We start from the raw sequence: 23651 nt of genomic DNA, 5'->3' as shown, positions 1-23651 counted from the left end.
GTATGAAACTCCATCCCGAGGTAAGTCAGTGATTGGGTCGGTGTCAACTTGGATTTTGGGAAGTTGATGATCCACCCGAACTGCTGGAGCGTCGCCAGAGCGACGGTAAGGCTGTTTTGACACGCCATCTGAGAAGGCGCCCTGACTAGAAGATCGTCTAAGTAGGGAATCACCGAGTGGCCCTGAGAGTGTAGGACCGCCACAACGGATGCCATGACCTTGGTGAACATCCGTGGGGCTGTCGCTAGGCCGAAAGGCAATGCCACGAACTGAAGGTGTTCGTCCCCGATGGCGAAACGCAAAAAGCGTTGATGTTCGGGTGCGATCGGCACATGGAGATAAGCATCCTTGATGTCGATCGATGCTAGGAAGTCTCCTTGTGACATCGATGCGATGACCGAGCGGAGAGATTCCATCCGAAACCGTCTGGTGCTCACATGTCCGTTGAGTAGTTTGAGGTCCAGAACGGGACGGAATGAACCGTCCTTCTTTGGCACCACGAACAAGTTGGAGTAAAAGCCGCGACCATGTTCCTGAGGGGGAACAGGGGTCACAACTCCTTCTGTCTTCAGAGCGTCCACCGCCTGAAAAAGTGCATCGGCCCGCGCGGGGGGCGGAGAGGTTCTGAAGAAACGAGTCAGGGGACGAGAGCTGAACTCTATCCTGTAACCGTGAGACAGAATGTCTCTCACCCATCGGTCTTGAACATGTGGCCACCAGGCGTCGCAAAAGCGGGAGAGCCTGCCACCGACCGAGGATGCGGTTCGGGGATGCCGAGAGTCATGAAGAGGCCGCCTTGGAGGCATTGCCTCCGGCGGGTTTTTGGGGGCGTGACTTAGCCCGCCACGCATAGGAGTTCCTCTGGCCTTTCTCCGGCCTGTTGGACGAAGAGGATTGGGGCTTGGCGGAGGGACGAAAGGACCGAAACCTCGATTGTATTTTCCGTTGGTGAGGTCTCTTCGGTTTGGACTGGGGTAAGGAGGAGTCCTTTCCCTTGGATTCCTTAATAATCTCATCCAATCGTTCACCAAACAATCAGTCGCCAGAAAACGGCAAACCGGTTAAGAACTTCTTGGAAGCCGAGTCTGCCTTCCATTCGCGCAGCCACATGGCCCTGCGGACTGCCACAGAATTAGCGGATGCCACCGCTGTACGGCTAGCAGAGTCTAGAACTGCGTTCATGGCGTAGGAAGAAAAGGCTGACGCCTGAGAAGTCAAAGACGCAACCTGCGGAGCAGAATTACGTGTGACAGCATTAATCTGAGCCAGACAAGCTGAGATAGCTTGGAGTGCCCACACGGCTGCAAAAGCCGGGGCAAAAGACGCGCCCGTGGCTTCATAGATCGATTTCACCAGGAGCTCTGTCTGTCAGTGGCATCTTTTAGCGATGAGCCATCTGCAACCGATACCACAGATCTAGCCGCCAATCTAGAGACTGGAGGATCCACCTTGGGACATTGAGCACAACCCTTAACTACGTCAGAGGGGAAGGGGTAACGTGTGTCAGTAAGGCGCTTAGTAAAGCGCTTGTCCGGAACCGCTCTGGGCTTCTGGACAGCATCTCTGAAGTTAGAGTGATCGAAAAATGCACTCCGAGTACATTTAGGGAACCGAAACTGGTGTTTCTCCTGCTGAGAAGTCGACTCCTCTACAGGTGGCGGCGGCGGAGATAGATCTAACACCTGGTTGATGGACGAGATAAGGTCATTTACTATGGCGTCCCCTTCAGGTGTATCAAGATTGAGAGCAACGTCAGGTTCAGAGCCCTGAGCTGCGACGTCCGCCTCGTCCTCCAGAGAGTCCTCAAGCTGGGAACCCGAGCAGCGTGAAGAAGTCGGGGAAGATTCCCAGCGAGCCCGCTTAGCCGGTCTGGGACTGTGGTCCGGGCAGGAGTCCTCCACGTGAGACCTAGGGCCCCCCCTGGGGGCGCGCTGCGGCGCGGACAGAGAGGGGCCTGGAGGCGACGACCCAACAGGGCCCGGGGCCTGTGTAAGGACCGGTCTGGACTGCAAAGCTTCTAGCAGCTTGGCAGACCATTTGTCCATAGACTGAGCCATGGATTGTGAAAGAGACTCAGAGTTTTTCAGCAAAAACGGCAAACTCTGTCCCTGCCGCCTGGACCGGGGGAGCAGGGGGGTCTACCTGAGCAGAGGGTCCCACTAGTGACCGAGGCTCCGGCTGAGCAAGCATAACAGGGGTCGAGCATTGCTCACAGTGAGGGTAGGTGGAACCCGCAGGTAACATAGCCGCACAAGAGGTACAGGTCGCAAAATAACCCTGTGCCTTGGCACCCTTGCTCCTTGTGGACGACATGCTGTTGTCTCCTAGGAGAGTGATCACTGAGGGTATATGGGAAGGGGTATGCAGCCCGACCGAACAGAAATATAATTTATATATATATATATATATATATATATATATATATATATATATATATATATATATATATATATATATATATATATATATATATATATATATATATATATATATATATATATATATATATATATATATATATATATATATATATATATATATATATATATATATATATATATATATATATATATATATTATCTATTCCGGCACCCTAAGGCTTACCGACGGCTAAAAAGCGGAGCGTGTGTCCTCCAGATTCCCTGCCTTAGGTCTCCCAGAGTTGCAGAGCTCTTTTCAGGTAATCCTCCACCGGCAGAATGCCAAAAGAAGGGAATTTTGTTTACTTACCGTAAATTCCTTTTCTTCTAGCTCCAATTGGGAGACCCAGACAATTGGGTGTATAGGCTATGCCTCCGGAGGCCGCACAAAGTATTACACTAAAAGTGTAAAGCCCCTCCCCTTCTGCCTATACACCCCCCGTGCTCCCACGGGCTCCTCAGTTTTGGTGCAAAAGCAAGAAGGAGGAAAAAAATTATAAACTGATTTAAAGTAAATTCAATCCGAAGGAATATCGGAGAACTGAAACCATTCAACATGAACAACATGTGTACACAAAAAAACAGGGGCGGGTGCTGGGTCTCCCAATTGGAGCTAGAAGAAAAGGAAAAGGAATTTACGGTAAGTAAACAAAATTCCCTTCTTCTTTGTCGCTCCATTGGGAGACCCAGACAATTGGGACGTCCAAAAGCAGTCCCTGGGTGGGTAAATAATACCTCATAATAGAGCCGTAACGGCTCCGTCCTACAGGTGGGCAACCGCCGCCTGAAGGACTCGCCTACCTAGGCTGGCATCCGCCGAAGCATAGGTATGCACCTGATAGTGTTTCGTGAAAGTGTGCAGGCTCGACCAGGTAGCTGCCTGACACACCTGCTGAGCCGTAGCCTGGTGCCGCAAGGCCCAGGACGCTCCCGCGGCCCTGGTAGAATGGGCCTTCAGCCCTGAGGGAACCGGAAGCCCCGAGGAACGATAAGCTTCGAGAATTGGTTCCTTGATCCACCGAGCCAGGGTTGATTTGGAAGCTTGTGTCCCTTTACGCTGGCCAGCGACAAGGACAAAGAGTGCATCCGAGCGGCGCAGGGGCGCCGTACGAGAAGAAGGGAATTTTGTTACTTACCGTAAATTCCTTTTCTTCTAGCTCTTATTGGGAGACCCAGACGATTGGGTGTATAGCACTGCCTCCGGAGGCCACACAAAGCAATTACACTAAAAAGTGTAAGGCCCCTCCCCTTCTGGCTATACACCCCCAGTGGGATCACTGGCTCACCAGTTTTAGTGCAAAAGCAAGAAGGAGGAAAGCCAATAACTGGTTTAAACAAATTCTCTCCGAGTAACATCGGAGAACTGAAAACCGTTCAACATGAACAACATGTGTACCCGCAAACAACCAACAATCCCGAAGGACAACAGGGCGGGTGCTGGGTCTCCCAATAAGAGCTAGAAGAAAAGGAATTTACGGTAAGTAACAAAATTCCCTTCTTCTTCGTCGCTCTATTGGGAGACCCAGACGATTGGGACGTCCAAAAGCTGTCCCTGGGTGGGTAAAGAAATACCTCATGTTAGAGCTGCAAGACAGCCCTCCCCTACGGGGAGGCAACTGCCGCCTGCAGGACTCTTCTACCTAGGCTGGCGTCCGCCGAAGCATAGGTATGCACCTGATAATGTTTGGTGAAAGTGTGCAGACTCGACCAGGTAGCTGCCTGGCACACCTGTTGAGCCGTAGCCTGGTGTCGTAATGCCCAGGATGCACCCACGGCTCTGGTAGAATGGGCCTTCAGCCCTGATGGAACCGGAAGCCCAGCAGAACGGTAGGCTTCAAGAATTGGTTCTTTGATCCATCGAGCCAGGGTGGCTTTAGAAGCCTGCGACCCTTTGCGCTTACCAGCGACAAGGACAAAGAGTGCATCCGAACGGCGCAAGGGCGCCGTGCGGGAAATGTAGATTCTGAGTGCTCTCACCAGATCTAACAAATGTAAATCCTTCTCATACCGATGAACTGCATGAGGACAAAACGAAGGCAAAGAGATATCCTGATTAAGATGAAAAGAGGATACCACCTTCGGGAGAAACTCCTGAATAGGACGCAGCACAACCTTGTCCTGGTGGAAGACCAGGAAGGGAGCCTTGGATGATAGTGCTGCCAGCTCAGACACTCTCCGAAGAGATGTGATCGCTACCAGAAAAGCCACTTTCTGTGATAGTCTAGAAAGTGAAACCTCCTTCAGAGGCTCGAAGGGCGGCTTCTGGAGGGCAACTAGTACCCTGTTCAGATCCCATGGATCTAACGGCCGCTTGTACGGGGGTACGATATGGCAAACCCCCTGTAGGAACGTGCGCACCTTAGGAAGGCGTGCCAAACGCCTCTGAAAAAAGACGGATAGCGCCGAGACCTGACCTTTAAGGGAGCCGAGCGACAAACCTTTTTCTAACCCAGATTGCAGGAAAGAAAGAAAGGTAGGCAATGCAAATGGCCAGGGAGACACTCCCTGAGCAGAGCACCAGGATAAAAATATCCTCCACGTTCTGTGGTAGATCTTAGTGGACGTGGGCTTCCTAGCCTGTCTCATGGTGGCAACGACCCCTTGGGATAATCCTGAAGACGCTAGGATCCAGGACTCAATGGCCACACAGTCAGGTTCAGGGCCGCAGAATTCCGATGGAAAAACGGCCCTTGGGATAGTAAGTCTGGTCGGTGTGGGAGTGCCCACGGTTGGCCGACCGTGAGCTGCCACAGATCCGGATACCACGCCCTCCTCGGCCAGTCTGGGGCGACAAGTATGACGCGGCTGCAATCGGATCTGATCTTGCGTAGCACTCTGGGCAAGAGTGCCAGAGGTGGAAACACATAAGGGAGCCGGAACTGCGACCAATCTTGCACTAGGGCGTCTGCCGCCAGCGCTCTTTGATCGCGAGACCGTGCCATGAAGGTTGGGACCTTGTTGTTGTGCCGTGACGCCATTAGGTCGACGTCCGGCACCCCCCAGCGGCGACAGATTTCCTGAAACACGTCTGGGTGAAGGGACCATTCCCCTGCGTCCATGCCCTGGCGACTGAGGAAGTCTGCTTCCCAGTTTTCTACGCCGGGGATGTGAACCGCGGATATGGTGGAGACTGTGGCTTCCACCCACATCAGAATCCGCCGGACTTCCTGGAAGGCTTGCCGACTGCGTGTCCCCCCTTGGTGGTTGATGTATGCCACCGCTGTGGAGTTGTCCGACTGAATTCGGATCTGCCTTCCTTCCAGCCACTGCTGGAAGGCTAGTAGGGCAAGATACACTGCTCTGATTTCCAGAACATTGATCTGAAGGGTGGACTCCTGCTGAGACCACGTACCCTGAGCCCTGTGGTGGAGAAAGACTGCTCCCCACCCTGACAGACTCGCATCTGTCGTGACCACCGCCCAAGACGGTGGTAGGAAGGATCTTCCCTGTGATAATGAGGTGGGAAGAAGCCACCACTGCAGAGAGTCTTTGGCCGTCTGGGAAAGGGAGACTTTCCTGTCCAGGGATGTTGACTTCCCGTCCCATTGGCGGAGAATGTCCCATTGAAGTGGACGCAGATGAAACTGCGCAAACGGAACCGCCTCTATTGCCGCCACCATCTTCCCGAGGAAGTGCATGAGGCGTCTTAAGGAGTGCGGCTGACTTTGAAGGAGAGCCTGCACCCCAGTCTGTAGAGACCGCTGCTTGTCCAGCGGAAGCTTCACTATCGCTGATAGAGTATGAAACTCCCTGCCAAGATACGTTAGTGATTGGGTCGGTGACAGATTTGACTTTGGGAAGTTGATGATCCACCCGAACGCCTGGAGAGTCTCCAGTGCAACATTCAGGCTGAGTTGGCATGCCTCTTGAGAGGGTGCCTTGACCAGTAGATCGTCCAAGTAAGGGATCACAGAGTGTCCGTGAGAGTGCAAGACTGCTACCACTGCCGCCATGATCTTGGTGAACACCCGAGGGGCTGTCGCCAGACCAAATGGCAGAGCTACGAACTGAAGATGGTCGTCTCCTATCACGAAGCGTAGAAAGCATTGGTGCTCTGTAGCAATCGGCACGTGGAGATAAGCATCTTTGATGTCTATTGATGCTAGGAAATCTCCTTGAGACATTGAGGCAATGACTGAGCGGAGGGATTCCATCCGGAACCGCCTGGCGTTCACATGCTTGTTGAGCAGTTTTAGGTCCAGAACAGGACGGAAGGAGCCGTCCTTTTTTGGAACCACAAAGAGATTGGAGTAAAATCCTCGCCCCCGTTCGTGATGGGGGACAGGGATCACGACTCCTTCTGCTCTTAGAGAGTCCACCGCCTGCAGCAGGGCATCTGCTCGGTTGGGGTGTGGGGAGGTTCTGAAGAACCGAAGTGGAGGCCGAGAACTGAACTCGATTCTGTACCCGCGAGACAGAATGTCTGTTACCCACCGGTCTTTGACCTGTGACAGCCAAATGTCGCAAAAGCGGGAGAGCCTGCCACCGACTGAGGATGCGGAGGGAGGAGGCCGAAAGTCATGAGGTAGCCGCTTTGGAAGCGGTTCCTCCATTTGTTTTCCTGGGGCGTGAGTGAGCCCGCCAGGAATCTGAGCTCCCTTGTTCTTTCTGAGTCCTTTTGGACGAGGAGAATTGGGCCTTGCCCGAGCCTCGAAAGGACCGAAACCTCGACTGCCACTTTTTCTGTTGAGGTTTACTTGCTCTGGGCTGTGGTAAGGAAGAGTCCTTACCCTTGGACTGTTTTATGATTTCAGCCAATGGCTCACCAAACAGTCTGTCTCTAGATAATGGCAAGCTGGTTAAGCATTTTTTGGAACCAGCATCTGCTTTCCAGTCCTTTAACCACAAGGCTCTGCGCAAAACCACAGAATTGGCGGACGCCATAGCGGTACGGCTCGTAGATTCTAGGACAGCATTGATAGCATAGGTCGCAAACGCAGACATTTGCGAAGTTAGGGACGCCACTTGCGGCACTGCTGGATGTATGAAAGCATCCACCTGTGCTAAACCAGCTGAAATAGCTTGGAGTGCCCACACGGCCGCGAATGCTGGAGCAAACGACGCGCCGATAGATTCATAGACAGATTTCAACCAAAGGTCCATCTGTCTGTCGTTGGCATCTTTAAGTGAAGCGCCATCCTCTACTGCGACTATGGATCTAGCCGCAAGCTTGGAAATTGGGGGATCCACCTTTGGACACTGGGTCCAGCGTTTGGCCACCTCAGAGGGAAAAGGATAACGGGTATCCTTAGAACGTTTAGAGAAACGCTTGTCTGGATGAGCGTCGTGTTTCTGGATCGATTCTCTGAAGTCAGAGTGGTCCAAAAAAGCACTTAATTTACGCTTGGGATATAGGAAATGGAACTTCTCCTGCTGTGCAGCTGCCTCCTCTGCAGAAGGGGCTGGGGGAGAAATATCCAACAGCCTATTAATTGCCGATATAAGGTCATTAACCATGGCGTCACCATCAGGGGCATCCAGATTGAGAGGGGCCTCAGGATTAGAATCCTGGTCACCGTCCTCAGTCTCATCACAGAGAGACTCTTCTCGCTGAGACCCTGAACAGTGTGAAGACGTGGAGGGTCTTTCCCAGCGAGCTCGCTTAGGCTGCCTGGGACTGTCATCTGAGTCAGAGACTTCAGCCTGTGATGCTTGAGACCCCCCTGAAGTACGGATTAGTTCCAACTGAGGGGGACCGGAGAGCATAGACACAGCAGTGTCCATGGTCTGAGCAACTGGCCTGGACTGCAAGGTCTCCAGGATTTTTGCCATAGTCACAGACATTTTATCAGCAAAAACTGCAAAGTCTGTCCCCGTCACCGGGGCAGGGTTCACAGGCGCCTCTGCCTGGGCCACTACCACCATAGGCTCTGGCTGACGAAGTGCCACTGGGACTGAACATTGCACACAATGAGAGTCGTTGGAGCCTGCTGGTAGATCAGCCCCACATGCAGTACAAACAGTGTACACAGCCCGTGCCTTGGCAGCCTTGCGTTTTGCGGATGACATGTTGCTGCCTCCTCAGAGCAGTACAGGGTGTCCAGCCAAGAAGCGACCTTACAGTGCACTATATAAATATATATATATATATGGTACCAAGAAACAAGTACACTAATATAACACTGAGGCACTAGAGGGGCCAGCACTACTGTGCTGCTTACCGCCCGCTTAGGAGCGGTGTGTGGACGCCAGAAATCCCTCTAGTCTGGGTCTCCCAGAGCCTGCTGCCTTTCCCCAGCCAGACCGCATGTGTAATGGCTGCCGGCGTCCTTGTGGAGAGGGGGGGCGGGCCCTGGGCGTACACCGACGAAGAGCGGGAAGTCTGCTTCCCACTGTGCCTAGTGAGAGGGCTGGAGCATGTAAATAAAGCTCCAGCCCTCGGCGCTGTTAATTGAGCAGCGTCTCTCCCCTACCCTGATTGACAGGGTGGGGGCGGGAACGAAGCGGCACTAGGCCGCAGAAGCCGGGGGCTAAAGTTAGAAGCGCCGCCGCCGTAAAAGCGCGGTCGGCGCAAAGTCCCCGGCGCACTACAAGTCGCAGCTGCGCCGCCGCTCCAGGAGCGGTCGGCGCAGTAGTTCCCAACATGAAACGTCACTCAGCAAAGCTGCAGTGACCTAACCCCGGCGCACAGCGCTACTGTCCCCGGCGCACTATAACGCTCAGCAAGCCTGAGAGTGTCCGTGCCTGCCGGGGACACAGAGTACCTGAAAGTTGCAGGGCCTTGTCCCTGAACGGCACTCCCGCTCCAAATCCAGCAGGTTCTATGGGTCTGTGGATGGAGCCCGGCCCCAGGGCTTGGGGGCCGGCAAGATCCCACTTCCACAGAGCCCTCCAGGGGATGTGGAAGGAAAACAGCATGTGGGCTCCAGCCTCTGTACCAGCAATAGGTACCTCAACCTTACAAGCACCACCGCGGGTGAGAAGGGAGCATGCTGGGGGCCCCATATGGGCCCTCTTTTCTTCCATCCGATATAGCCAGCAGCTACTGCTGACTACAAACAGTGGAGCTATGCGTGGATGTCTGACCTCCTTCGCACAAAGCAGAAAACTGGTGAGCCAGTGATCCCACTGGGGGTGTATAGCCAGAAGGGGAGGGGCCTTACACTTTTTAGTGTAATTGCTTTGTGTGGCCTCCGGAGGCAGTGCTATACACCCAATCGTCTGGGTCTCCCAATAGAGCGACGAAGAAATGTAGAATCTGAGTGCTCTCACCAGATCCAACAAGTGCAAATCCTTTTCACATTGGTGAACTGGATGAGGACAAAAAGAGGGTAAGGAGATATCCTGATTGAGATGAAAAGGGGATACCACCTTAGGGAGAAATTCCGGAACCGGACGCAGGACCACCTTGTCCTGGTGAAACACCAGGAAAGGGGCTTTGCATGACAACGCTGCTAGCTCAGACACTCTCCGAAGTGAAGTGACTGCAACTAGGAAAACCACTTTCTGCGAAAGGCGTGCGAGAGAAATATCCCTCATTGGCTCGAACGGTGGTTTCTGAAGAACCATCAGCACCCTGTTCAGATCCCAGGGTTCTAACGGACGTTTGTAAGGAGGGACGATGTGACAAACCCCCTGCAGGAACGTGCGTACCTGTGGAAGTCTGGCCAGGCGCTTCTGAAAAAACACAGAGAGCGCAGAGACTTGTCCCTTAAGGGAGCCGAGCGACAAACCCTTTTCCAATCCGGATTGAAGAAAGGACAGAAAAGTGGGCAAGGCAAATGGCCAGGGAGAAAAACCCTGAGCAGAGCACCACGACAGGAATATTTTCCACGTCCTGTGGTAGATCTTGGCGGACGTTGGTTTTCTAGCCTGTCTCATAGTGGCAATGACCTCTTGAGATAATCCTGAAGACGCTAAGATCCAGGACTCAATGGCCACACAGTCAGGTTGAGGGCCGCAGAATTCAGATGGAAAAACGGCCCTTGAGACAGCAAGTCTGGTCGGTCTGGTAGTGCCCACGGTTGGCAGACTGTGAGATGCCACAGATCCGGGTACCACGACCTCCTCGCCCAGTCTGGAGCGACGAGGATGGCGCGGCGGCAGTCGGCCCTGATCTTGCGTAACACTCTGGGCAACAGTGCCAGAGGAGGAAACACATAAGGGAGTTGAAACTGCGACCAATCCTGAACTAAGGCGTCTGCCGCCAGAGCTCTGTGATCGTGAGATCGTGCCATGAATGCCGTGACCTTGTTGTTGTGCCGGGACGCCATTAGGTCGACGTCCGGCATCCCCCAGCGGCAACAGATCTCCTGGAACACGTCCGGGTGCAGGGACCATTCCCCTGCGTCCATGCCCTGGCGACTGAGAAAGTCTGCTTCCCAGTTTTCCACGCCCGGGATGTGAACTGCGGAGATGGTGGAGGCCGTGGCTTCCACCCACATCAAAATCCGCCGGACTTCCTGGAAGGCTTGCCGACTGCGTGTTCCGCCTTGGTGGTTGATGTAAGCCACCGCTGTGGAGTTGTCCGACTGAATTCGGATCTGCTTGCCTTCCAGCCACTGCTGGAACGTTTTTAGGGCAAGATACACTGCCCTGATCTCCAGAACATTGATCTGAAGTGAGGACTCTTGCTGAGTCCACGTACCCTGAGCCCTGTGGTGGAGAAAGACTGCTCCCCACCCTGACAGACTCGCGTCCGTCGTGACCACCGCCCAGGATGGGGGTAGGAAGGATTTCCCCTTCGATAATGAAGTGTGAAGAAGCCGCCACCGAAGAGAAGCTTTGGTTGCCTGAGAGAGGGAGACGTTCCTGTCGAGGGACGTCGGCTTCCTGTCCCATTTGCGTAGGATGTCCCATTGAAGAGGACGCAGGTGAAACTGCGCGAAAGGGACTGCCTCCATTGCTGCCACCATCTTCCCCAGGAAGTGCATGAGGCGCCTCAAGGGGTGTGACTGACCCTGAAGGAGAGATTGCACCCCCGTCTGTAGTGAACGCTGCTTGTTCAGCGGAAGCTTCACTATCGCTGAGAGGGTATGAAACTCCATGCCAAGATATGTCAGCGATTGGGCCGGTGTCAGATTTGACTTTGGAAAATTGATGATCCACCCGAAACTCTGGAGAGTCTCCAGAGTAGCGGTGAGGCTGTGCTGGCATGCCTCTTGAGAGGGAGCCTTGACCAGCAGATCGTCTAAGTAAGGGATCACCGAGTGACCCTGAGAGTGGAGGACCGCCACTACTGCAGCCATGACCTTGGTGAAAACCCGTGGGGCTGTCGCCAGGCCGAACGGCAGTGCCACGAACTGAAGGTGTTCGTCTCCTATGGCGAAGCGCAGGAAGCGCTGATGCTCTGGAGCAATCGGTACGTGGAGATAAGCATCTTTGATATCGATCGATGCAAGGAAATCTCCTTGGGACATTGAGGCGATGACGGAGCGGAGGGATTCCATCCGGAACCGCCTGGTCTTTACGTGTTTGTTGAGCAGTTTTAGGTCCAGGACAGGACGGAAAGACCCGTCCTTCTTTGGAACCACAAACAGGTTGGAGTAAAAACCGTGACCCTGTTGCTGAAGAGGAACGGGGACCACCACTCCTTCTGCCTTCAGAGTGCCCAGCGCCTGCCGAAGAGCATCGGCTCGCTCGGGAGGCGGAGATGTTCTGAAAAATCGAGTCGGAGGACGAGAGCTGAACTCTATCCTGTAACCGTGAGACAGGATGTCTCTCACCCAACGGTCTTTTACCTGTGGCAGCCAAATGTCGGAAAAGCGGGAGAGCCTGCCACCGACCGAGGATGCGGTGTGAGGAGGCCGTAAGTCATGAGGAAGCCGCCTTGGTAGCGGCACCTCCAGCGGTCTTTTTAGGGCGTGACTTAGACCGCCATGGATCGGAGTTCCTCTGATCCTTCTGAGGCCTTTTGTACGAGGAGAATTGGGACCTGCCCGCACCCCGAAAGGACCGAAACCTCGACTGTCCCCTCCTCTGTTGGGGTAATTTTGGTTTGGCCTGGGGTAAGGATGTTTCCTTTCCCTTGGATTGTTTGATGATCTCATCCAGTCTCTCACCAAACAAACGGTCGCCAGAAAATGGCAAACCGGTTAAGGACTTTTTGGAAGCCGAATCTGCCTTCCATTCCCGTAGCCACAAGGCCCTGCGTATTGCCACCGAATTGTCGGCTGCAACCGCCGTACGGCTCGCAGAGTCCAGGACAGCATTAATAGCGTAGGACGCAAATGCCGACGTTTGAGAAGTTATGGACGCCACTTGCGGCGCAGACGTACGTGTGAGTGCGTCAATTTGCGCTTGACCCGCTGAGATAGCTTGGAGTGCCCATACGGCTGCGAATGCTGGAGCAAAAGACGCGCCGATAGCCTCATAGATGGATTTCAACCAGAGCTCCATCTGTCTGTCAGTGGCATCCTTGAGCGAAGCCCCATCTTCAACTGCAACTAAGGATCTAGCCGCCAGTCTGGAGATTGGAGGATCCACCTTGGGACACTGAGTCCAGCCCTTGACCACGTCAGGGGGGAAGGGATAACGTGTATCCTTAAGGCGCTTGGAAAAACGCTTATCTGGACAAGCTCGGTGTTTCTGGACTGCCTCTCTGAAATCGGAGTGATCCAGAAACATACTCGTTGTACGCTTGGGGAACCTGAAACGGAATTTCTCCTGCTGAGAGGCTGACTCCTCCGCTGGAGGAGCCGAGGGAGAAATATCCAGCATTTGATGTATGGACGCGATAAGATCATTCACTATGGCGTCACCATCAGGAGTATCAAGGTTCAGAGCGGCCTCAGGATCAGAATCTTGATCAGCTACCTCCGCTTCATCATACAGAGAGTCATCCCTCTGAGACCCTGAACAATGTGATGAGGTCGAGGGGATTTCCCAGCGAGCTCGCTTAGGCGGTCTGGGACTGCGGTCCGTGTTAGAGACCTCACCCTGGGATCTATGAGACACCCCGGGGGAACATTGTTGTTCCAACTGAGGGGAACCAGGGGGCAGTGATTCCACAGTGCCCATGGTCTGAGATACCGGTCTGGACTGCAAAGCTTCTAGAATCTTAGCCATAGTCTCAGAAAGTCTGTCAGTAAAAACTGCAAACTCCGTCCCTGTCACCTGGACAGTGTTAGCTGGTTGTTCCCCCTGGGCCCCCCTTAGCAGAGGCTCCGGCTGAGTAAGTGCCACAGGGGCCGAGCAGTGCACACAATGAGGGTCAGTGGAACCTGCCGGTAGCGAGGTTGTACATGCGGCGCAGGCAGCATAGTAAGCCTGTGTTTTGGCACCCCTGCTTCTTGTGGGCGCCATGTTGTTGTCTCCTTTGAGCAACACAACAGGGTATATAGCCAGAAATCAACTGTGCACCATACAGTGTAAAGTATAGCCTGTAAACATATAAACTATAATTACACTTCTGCACAAGTGGGGCCAGCACCTCAGGTGCTGCTTACCGCCCGCTTAAAGCGGTTGTGTGGCCACCAGAATCCCTGCCTGGGTCCCCCAGAGTTTGTCTCCCCTCTGCAGCGTCCGAGGAGCTGACAGGAATGGCTGCCGGCGTCCTGAGGAGAGGAGGGAGCCGTGGGCGTGACCCAGAAAGTGCGGGAACTGGTGCCCCACTGTGCACAGTGAGGGGGGTGGAGTATGCAAAGCATGCTCCAGCCCTCAGTGCTGCCGTGCTGTACAGCGTCCCGCCCTTCCCCTGACTGGCAGGGCTGGGGGCGGGAAGAAAAAGAGACTAGGCCCAAAAGCCAATGACTCGAGTTATAAGCGCGGCCGCCGTATAAGCGCGGCCGGCGCAGAGTCCCCGGCGCACTAACAGTCCCAGCCGCGCCTCAGTAATAACAATGGCAGCTGCGGTCAGCGCGGTAGTCCCCATACCCAAACATACTCAGCGACGCTGCAGTGTATAATGGCACAAACGCGGTCAGCGCCGCGGTCCCCGGTGCACTAGCACACCCAGCAATGCTGGAGTGTTGCTGTGCGCGGTCCCCACGGGGACACAGAGTACCTCAAAGTAGCAGGGCCATGTCCCTGAACGATACTCGGCTCCTATCCAGCAGGGTCCTCAGGAGCTGTGGATGGAGCACGGTCTCAGTGCCTGGAGACCGTTAGGATCCCACTTCACCCAGAGCCCTAAGGGGGATGGGGAAGGAAAACAGCATGTGGGCTCCAGCCTCCGTACCCGCAATGGATACCTCAACCTTAACAACACCGCCGACAAGAGTGGGGTGAGAAGGGAGCATGCTGGGGGCCCTATATGGGCCCACTTTTCTTCCATCCGACATAGTCAGCAGCTGCTGCTGACTAATCTGTGGAGCTATGCGTGCATGTCTGCCTCCTTCGCACAAAGCAAAAAACTGAGGAGCCCGTGGGAGCATGGGGGGTGTATAGGCAGAAGGGGAGGGGCTTTACACTTTTAGTGTAATACTTTGTGCGGCCTCCGGAGGCATAGCCTATACACCCAATTGTCTGGGTCTCCCAATGGAGCGACAAAGAAAAATGGCTGCCGGAGCTCTCTGGGGAGGAGTGGAGCCGTGGGCGGCGCTAAAAAAAAGTGCGGGAATCTGGGGTCCCCACAGTGATCAGTGAGGGGGGAGGAAACATACAGGATGCTCCGGACCTCACAACCGACGTCAGGCCGGCCGTCCCGCCCTTACCCCGGACTGGCAGACCCGGGGGCGGGATTTTTGCTACTAGGCCGCAATGAAGCCGGGGACTAAATTTAAGACCGCGGCCGACAAGCAGGCGCGGTCGGCGCGGAAGTCCGCCGGTCTTCTCAAATCAGCAGCTGCTGCAGCGTCCGGGATGAAGGCGCTCCATGCACAGCCCCCATGGGGACACAGAGTACCTTAGAGATGCAGGGCCCGGTCCCTGAGGATAAACAGACTCCTGTCCGGCAGATTCCCACAGGGGCTGCGGAGGGAGCACGGTCCCAGTAACTGGATGACCGGTCAGGATCCCACTTCTCCCAGAGCCGCTAAGGGATGGTGAAGGAAAACGGCATGAGGCTCCGGCCTTTGTACCCGCAATGGGTACCTCAACCTTAACAGCACCGCCGACGTAGTGGGGTGAGAAGGGAACATGCCGGGGGCCCCGTGGGGGCCCACTTTTCTTCCAACCGATATAACTAATATGAGAATACATGAGTGGATGTGTGCCTCCTTCCACACAAAGCATAAAACTGAGGAGCCCGTGATGCACGGGAGGGTGTATAGGCAGAGGGGAGGGGTTACACTTTTAAAGTGTAATACTTTGTGTGGCCTCCGGAGGCAGAAGCTATACACCCAATTGTCTGGGTCTCCCAATGGAGCGACAAAGAAAATGCAGTTTTTGGTATTTAGGATATATTTAACACACACAAAGTTTGGAACTCAGTTTTTAGGTGGACCTGCTTTAAAAGCTAATGACTGCTGTGAGGATAGATACGATACAAGGGCTACAAAGCTATGGGCAGTCCTAAATAACGAAAGCCACTAGTGCCATCCTGGTGTCTGATCTCACTGACTTGCGGTAAGAAATAAGAATCATTTTGCGGCAGTGGATGAAAACAGACTAGGTGTTTTTTTTTTAACACCATTGTTGAGCGATCCTCCCAATGCAGATCTATAATACTGTCCACTAATATTAGTCTATATTATAGTACAATGCTGCCTTCACAATTCTTGTTAGGAGATAAAATTACACTAACGACTCAGTATCTATACATGTTTGTATTGGTTATCTGCACTTTGTAATATTACTCCAGGAAATGTGAGGTTGCCTGATGTTGCTTTTCGTTAGCCTTCAGACAATGCAAGATTCTGAATCTTTGTATCATATTCCAATACCTTGGTTTGCTTCTCTCAAACACCATCCTGCAGTGCCGCTTTAACTGTCTATCATGTGCACTCTTAGAAGCTGTGAATTGCTCTAACAAAAATCCACATTTACACACCATGTCTAAACACTCTAGCTAAGGCTGGGGCTACACGGGGACCACTGCGATCCTCGAATGACACACTACTCACGCTGGCAGCACAGCAGGAGCCGAGTGTCATTGCGATTGAGGTGCAATCAGACCACAGCTGCAGGGGGCGGGCCGGCGCTGAGGAGGAGGGGAGAAAGGGATTTATCTCCCTCTATCCTCTCAACGCTCGCTCGGTTGGACAGATGGGAGTCTCCGTTCTCCGATGCCGGTGCCGTTTTTCAGCCATCTTAGTCCTCCTTCTCTAGCCGCGGTGTAGGACACATCTGACGTCATCCACACTCGCCGGCATTCAGGTCCTGAGCAAGGAGGATGAAGGTGGCCGAAAGAGGCAGCACCGGAGAACGGAGACGCCCAACTGGCCAACCGAGCGACCGTTAAGTATTATAAAGTGTTTTTTATGTTCTCACAGCGGCCTGGGCTCTTATATACAGCATGTTAGAATGTTGTATATAAGAGCCTGGTGGTGGTGGCAGCAGCTTATAGGCCAAAAAAGCGGTGACAGGTTCCCTTTAAAGCACCACTCCAGCATTTTTTTGTTTGTTTTCTTATGGCACAGCTGGTGTGGTGCCTCCAATCTAAGTCCCCTGACACCCGCTATATACTCACCTTACAGCAGGTACACTTTCTATTGCTGCCGCTCTGGTCAGTCTCAGCAACTTGTGACCTGCAAGCGCTCTTCAGTGGTTCATGGAGTGCTCTGGGAGGTCACTAATCAATGCAGCTATACGAGAGCCACGTTCGGGTTCTCATAGACTTCCATTGTGAGCTGGTGACGCAACTTCAGATCAGTGAGAACTTCCAGTCACAAGATGGCGCTGTAGGACCGGAGTGGAGTCAGAGGCGAAGACACCAGAAATGTAGTATATGAAAGGGGGCTAATGTTTAAAGCACCACTCCAGCGCTTGGAAACCCCCCCCCAAAAAGAAGGGAATTTTGTTACTTACCGTAAATTCCTTTTCTTCTAGCTCTTATTGGGAGACCCAGACGATTGGGGTATAGCTACTGCCCTCTGGAGGCCACACAAAGCACTACATTAAAAGTGCAAGGCCCCTCCCCCTCTGGCTATACCCCCCCCGTGGTATCACGGGTTCTCCAGTTTTAGTGCCAAAGCAAGAAGGAGGAAGCCAATAACTGGTTTAAACAAATTAACTCCGAATAACATCGGAGAACTGAAAAACCGTTCAACATGAACAACATGTGTACCCGCAAACAACAAAAAAACATCCCGAAGGACAACAGGGCGGGTGCTGGGTCTCCCAATAAGAGCTAGAAGAAAAGGAATTTACGGTAAGTAACAAAATTCCCTTCTTCTTCAGCGCTCTATTGGGAGACCCAGACGATTGGGACGTCCAAAAGCTGTCCCTGGGTGGGTAAAGAAATACCTCATGTTAGAGCTGCAAAACAGCCCTCCCCTACGGGGGTGTCACTGCCGCCTGCAGGACTCTTCTACCTAAGCTGGCATCCGCCGAAGCATAGGTATGCACCTGATAATGCTTGGTGAAAGTGTGCAGACTGGACCAGGTAGCTGCCTGGCACACCTGTTGAGCCGAAGCCTGGTGACGTAATGCCCAGGACGCACCCACGGCTCTGGTTGAGTGGGCTTTTAGCCCTGAAGGAACCGGAAGCCCCGCAGAACGGTAGGCCTCTAGAATTGGTTCTTTGATCCATCGAGCCAGGGTGGCTTTAGAAGCCTGCAACCCCTTGCGCGGACCAGCGACAAGGACAAAAAGTGCATCGGCACGGCGCATGGGCGCCGTGCGGGAAATGTAGATTCTGAGTGCTCTCACCAGATCTAGCAAACGTAAGTCCTTTTCATACCGGTGAACCGGATGAGGACAAAACGAAGGCAAGGATATATCCTGATTAAGATGAAAAGAGGATACGACTTTAGGGAGAAACTCCGGAATAGGGCGCAGCACTACCTTGTCCTGGTGGATCCGGAACTTCCTGGCGTGCACATGTTTGTTGAGCCGTTTTAGGTCCAGAACAGGACGGAACGAGCCGTCCTTTTTTGGAACCACAAAGAGATTGGAGTAAAACCCTTGCCCTTGTTCCTGAGGAGGGACTGGGATCACCACTCCTTCCGCTCTTAGGGAGCCCACCGCCTGCAGCAGAGCATCTGCTCGGTCTGGATGTGGGGAGGTTCTGAAGAACCGAGCTGGAGGACGAGAATTGAACTCGATTCTGTACCCGCGAGACAAAATGTCCGTCACCCACCGGTCTTTGACCTGTGACATCCAAATGCCGGAAAAGCGGGAGAGCCTGCCCCCGACCGGCGATGCGGAGGGAGGGGGCTGGAAGTCATGAGGTAGCCGCTTTGGAAGCGGTACCTCCATTTGCTTTCTTGGGGCGCGTGTGAGCCCGCCACGAATCTGAGTTTCTTTGCGTCCTCTGAGTCCCTTTGGACGAGGTAAATGGTGTCTTGCCCGAACCTCGAAAGGACTGAAACCTCTGCTGCCACTTTTTCTGCTGAGGTTTGGTTGTTCTGGGTTGTGGTAAAGAGGAGTCTTTACCCTTAGACTGCTTAATGATATCAGCCAATGGCTCGCCAAACAGTCTATCTCTAGATAAAGGCAAACTGGTTAAACATTTTTTGGAACCAGCATCTGCTTTCCAGTCCTTTAACCACAAGGCTCTGCGCAAAACTACCGAATTGGCGGACGCCATTGAGGTGCGACTGGTAGATTCTAGGACCGCATTGATAGCGTAAGACGCAAACGCCGACATCTGCGTGGTAAGGTGCGCCACTTGCGGCACTGCTGGATGTATGATAGCATCCACTTTTGCTAAGCCAGCTGAAATAGCCTGGAGTGCCCATACGGCTGCGAATGCCGGAGCAAACGACGCGCCGATAGCTTCATAGACAGATTTTAACCAAAGGTCCATCTGTCTGTCATTGGCATCTTTAAGTGAAGCGCCATCCTCCACTGCAACTATGGACCTAGCTGCGAGTTTGGAAATCGGGGGGTCTACCTTTGGACACTGTGTCCAGCGCTTGACCACCTCAGGGGGGAAAGGGAAACGCGTATCTTTAGATCGTTTAGAGAAACGCCTTTCTGGGTGAGCGTCGTGCTTCTGGATTGATTCTCTGAAGTCAGCGTGATCCAACAAAGCACTCAATTTACGCTTGGGATAAAGGAAACGAAACTTCTCCTGCTCCGCAGCCGCCTCTTCTGCTGAAGGGGCTGGGGGAGAAATATCCAACAGCCTATTGATGGCTGAGATAAGATCGTTTACCATGGCATCCCCATCAGGGGTATCCAGGTTGAGAGGGGTTCCAGGAATGGATTCCTGATCACTCTCATCAGACACATCACAGGGAGACTGATTGCGCTGAGACCCTGAGCAGTGTGATGACGTCGAGGGTCTTTCCCAGCGAGCTCGCTTAGGGTGGCTGGGGCTATCATCTGACTCATAATCCTCGGCCTGTGAAGCCGGGGACTCCCCTGTGGGCTGGATTAATTCCAAGTGAGGGGGACCTGAGGACAGAGGCCTCGCCGTGCCCAAAGACTGAGCCCCATGCATAGATTGCAAGGTTTCAAGTATTTTTGCCATAGAGACAGACATATTATCAGCAAAAACTGCAAAGTCTGTCCCTGTCACCGGGGCAGGACTTACAGGCGTCTCAGCCTGGGTCACTCTCCCTCCTGACTCCGGCTGGCGAAGCAGCACCGGGTCGGAGCATTGCACACAATGGGGGTCATCGGAGCCTGCTGGTAGATTAGCCCCACATGCAGCACCCGCAGTATACACAGCCCTAGCCTTGGCAGCCTTGCGTTTTGAGGATGGCATGTTGTTGCTTCCACAGAGTGATCTGGGAGATGCAGCCAGAAGCGACCTTACAGTGCAAGAATACAATATCTCTATATCCTACACAGTACACCAATACACCGTGAGGCACTAGAGGGACCAGCACAGAAAAGCCGCTTACCGCCCGCTTAAAAAGCGGGTGTGTGGTCGCCAGATAGCCCCTAGTCCAGGTCTCCCAGAGCCTTGCGTCCTTCCTCCAGCCAGACTGCATGTAATGGCTGCCGGCGTCCTGAGAGAGAAGGGGGGCGGGCCCTGGGCGTTCCTGGCTAAGAGCGGGAAGCCTGCTTCCCTCTGTGCCTAGTGTGAGGGCTGGAGCATGTAAATCAGGCTCCAGCCCTCGTCGCTGCTAGCGAACAGCGTCTCTCCCCTACCCTGAATGACAGGGTGGGGGCGGGAACGAATCGGAGCTGCCGGCGTCCTAGGCCCAAAAAGCCGGGGACTCAATTTATAACCGCCGCCGCCGTAAAAGCGCGGACGGCGGATCCCCGGCGCACCACAAGTCACAGCAGCGCCGCCCGGTCCAGAGGGGGTCGGCGCTGCGTTCCCATACACAAACAATCCCCCAGTAATCTGTAGGGACACTAGCTCCAACGTTGCGGTCCCCGGCGCACTACAACACCCAGCCAGCCCGGAGTGTGTCTGTGCCTGCCGGGGACACAGAGTACCTGTATGATGCAGGGCCTGTCCCTGATCGTACTCCTGCTCCGTCTCCATCAGGTTCTAATGGGTCTGTGGATGGAGCCCGGCGTCAGAGCTGAGAGGCCGGCAGGATCCCACTTCCACAGAGCCCTACCAGGGGATGTGGAAGGAAAACAGCATGTCAGGCTCCAGCCCTGTACCAGCAATAGGTACCTCAACCTTACAACACCATCCAGGGGTGAGAAGGGAGCATGCTGGGGACACTATATGTGTCCTCTTTTCTTCCATCCGAAATAGTCAGCAGCTACTGCTGACTAAAATCTGTGGAGCTATGCATGGAATGTCTGACCTCCTTCGCACACAAAGCTAAAACTGGAGAACCCGTGATACCACGGGGGGGGTATAGCCAGAGGGGGAGGGGCCTTGCACTTTTAATGTAGTGCTTTGTGTGGCCTCCAGAGGGCAGTAGCTATACCCCAATCATCTGGGTCTCCCAATAGAGCGCTGAAGAAAAATAAAATAAAGCTAGAGTGCTTTAAATGCCAAGGTCAAGGATTAATAGCGATATATAAATGGCTATTCAGTGGCAATAGAAGGCAGGTCTGGTTGCTGCTGTTAAAAGGCAGATTTTGCCAATCTTACACAACTAGCATTTACATGGTATAGAGCAAGCTAAACTGAACCTGCTCTATATACCATGAGCACGACCTGTGATGAAAGTGTATGTGACAAGTTAAGGGGTTAGCTAATCCAGTAGCAGAGAGCATGTTGAGAAGCTGGTTTAGTTCCAATATCAATACAGCCAGAAACTCCGGGACAGTGCACAACTGGTATAGGTAAATCAATGATTGCGGATTGTAGCTATTAGTGTACATAGATCTTTGATTTTATATAACAAGCCTTAGCAACTTAACACATCTGAAGTGCTACAAAGACGCAGCACTCTGGACTACAGGACTACAATGTGAAATGTAGAGAAAGTACTATGTATCAGAGAAATATCATTACCATCATAATAAAATTTCACATTTTCTGGGAGAGGCTCATAGGGGGGTGCAAACACCGGGCCTTTGTGTTCCAGGAACTTCCATTTGACACCATCAGCGTGACGCTCTTCTTCCCACCTGGGAGCAAAGAGAAAAAAAAAAAAGATAATGAATACCAGCAAAAACATGAGAGCCAGCCAGATGTATCTAGAGAATGAAGAAGCTGGGTGCATCATTACCATTTCCATTTTTCCTCTTCCTCCTTCTTCACCCTTTTCTTTTTGCCATCTCCCTCATGGCTTTTGTCCTTGCCCTTTGTTTTCTTAGGTTTGACATCCTAGGAGTAATAAACAGAAAAACTTATACCCAACCCCTCAAGACCCCCCCCCCCTTTTTTTTTAAACTCCCTTTCTTTAGGCTATGTGCGCACGTGTGCGTATTACATGCAGTTACGCTGCGTTCTGCACCGCAGCGTAACTGCATGCGTCCTGCGTCCCCAGCACAGTCTATGGAGATTGTGCAGGAGCCGTGCGCACGTGGCATCTTAGAACGCAGCGATTTGGCTGCTGCCCGAATCGCTGCGTTCTAAGAAGTGACATGTCACTGCTTCCGTGCGGTTTGCATGCTGTCTATAGGGAGAGGCAGCATGTAGAGCGCACGTTCTCTGCCGGCACCATGCGCTTCAGAACGCAGCTGTTCAGCTACGCTCTGAAGCGCACCTTTTAGGTGCGGTGCAGAGCGCACACGTGCGCACATAGCCTTAACGTGCTATAATGTTTTTTTTTGTTCTTATGGGGTTGCAGATGTCTGCCTGGACCGGTCACCTGGGCAGGAGGTTGTTGATTAAATGCTGCTGTCTGCAGATTTTAAGGGGCTACAACAACCAGCTGTACAGCACAGCCAGCACCCGCCCTGTAGTGCGAGGGCTCGGCTCAGCTCCTGAATCCACTGCATCACGCAGCATTAAGGGATATTCTAGCATATGACAAAACTTGGTAAAGTGTTACAAAGTACCTAATTTACGCCACACTTTAATTCCAGAGTACGCAAATGACTAATGCAGCCAATCACTGGATCTGGCTGACATGCCATATAGGCGAATGTCAACGCTGAGGACTTATTGGCTGCAGGGCTCACGTGAGTGACATTTTTAACGGTGTCTCAATTTGTGTATTGAAAAAAGGTTATTTTTCTTACATTTGTGTGTGCATGTCTAACTAGTGTAAGTCTTGTTTAGGAATCTTGTATATCTCTCAGCACCCTGCTTTTTGGTGTTTGTCCATGACTTATGTGTGACATGATAGCTGCAGAAAGAGTAGGGACTACGGGAGTGGCAACAGGAAATTGATTAATGGCCATTTATTTTATAGCACAATCATAACCCTTCTAAGACAGACCATTACATTTCTTACCTGCACTTCTTCTGGTTTTCGTTTTTTGGCTTTTTTAACATCTTCTGTTTTTATTTTTTTGGGCTTGTAGTCAGAACTGCAAAGGAGATTAGTGGTTTAGAGAATGCTGTGTTGTTGAGAATGTGCACACCTACACTACAGATAAGTTATGAGCGCGCTCCCTTCTCCCCACATACTCTTCGTCATCCCTGGATCTCTTCAGCGCCTTGTTCTGCTCCTTAGGAGACAATGTGTAGCCGTCATCGTTTGGCTCATCCTTAATATGGGGAGGACTAGTTTTTTTTTAAAAAGAAAAGAAAAAAAAAAAAAAAAGCAGGTTACAATAAGGCAGTGATAGAGCTAAAATAGCTTACTATTAGAAATTTACTCAAAGACACTAACTCATATCTCAGACATTTACCAGCCTTATGCCAATGTTCAATCACTGTACAAGGAGAGTAGTTAAAGGGAAGCAGCCATCTGGACACATGCTGCCCAATCC

General features: G+C 52.7%; 1 protein-coding gene across 1 annotated transcript in view; it reads right to left on the bottom strand.

Moving 5' to 3' along the window:
• The window catches only part of TOP1 (DNA topoisomerase I), a 139083-nt gene that overhangs the window by 74889 nt on the left and 40543 nt on the right, over positions 1-23651 (bottom strand). Inside the window, exons 6-9 of the mRNA XM_075349860.1 lie at positions 23347-23442; positions 23171-23246; positions 21998-22095; positions 21781-21896 (exon numbers count right to left, since the gene is read on the bottom strand). Of these exons, the coding sequence (XP_075205975.1) occupies positions 21781-21896; positions 21998-22095; positions 23171-23246; positions 23347-23442 (386 nt within the window). The remainder of the gene's footprint in view (positions 1-21780; positions 21897-21997; positions 22096-23170; positions 23247-23346; positions 23443-23651) is intronic.

This window comes from Anomaloglossus baeobatrachus, chromosome 5, assembly GCF_048569485.1.
Source record: "Anomaloglossus baeobatrachus isolate aAnoBae1 chromosome 5, aAnoBae1.hap1, whole genome shotgun sequence".
Taxonomy (NCBI): domain Eukaryota; kingdom Metazoa; phylum Chordata; class Amphibia; order Anura; family Aromobatidae; genus Anomaloglossus; species Anomaloglossus baeobatrachus.
This window is presented reverse-complemented; position numbering and strand designations above follow the sequence as displayed.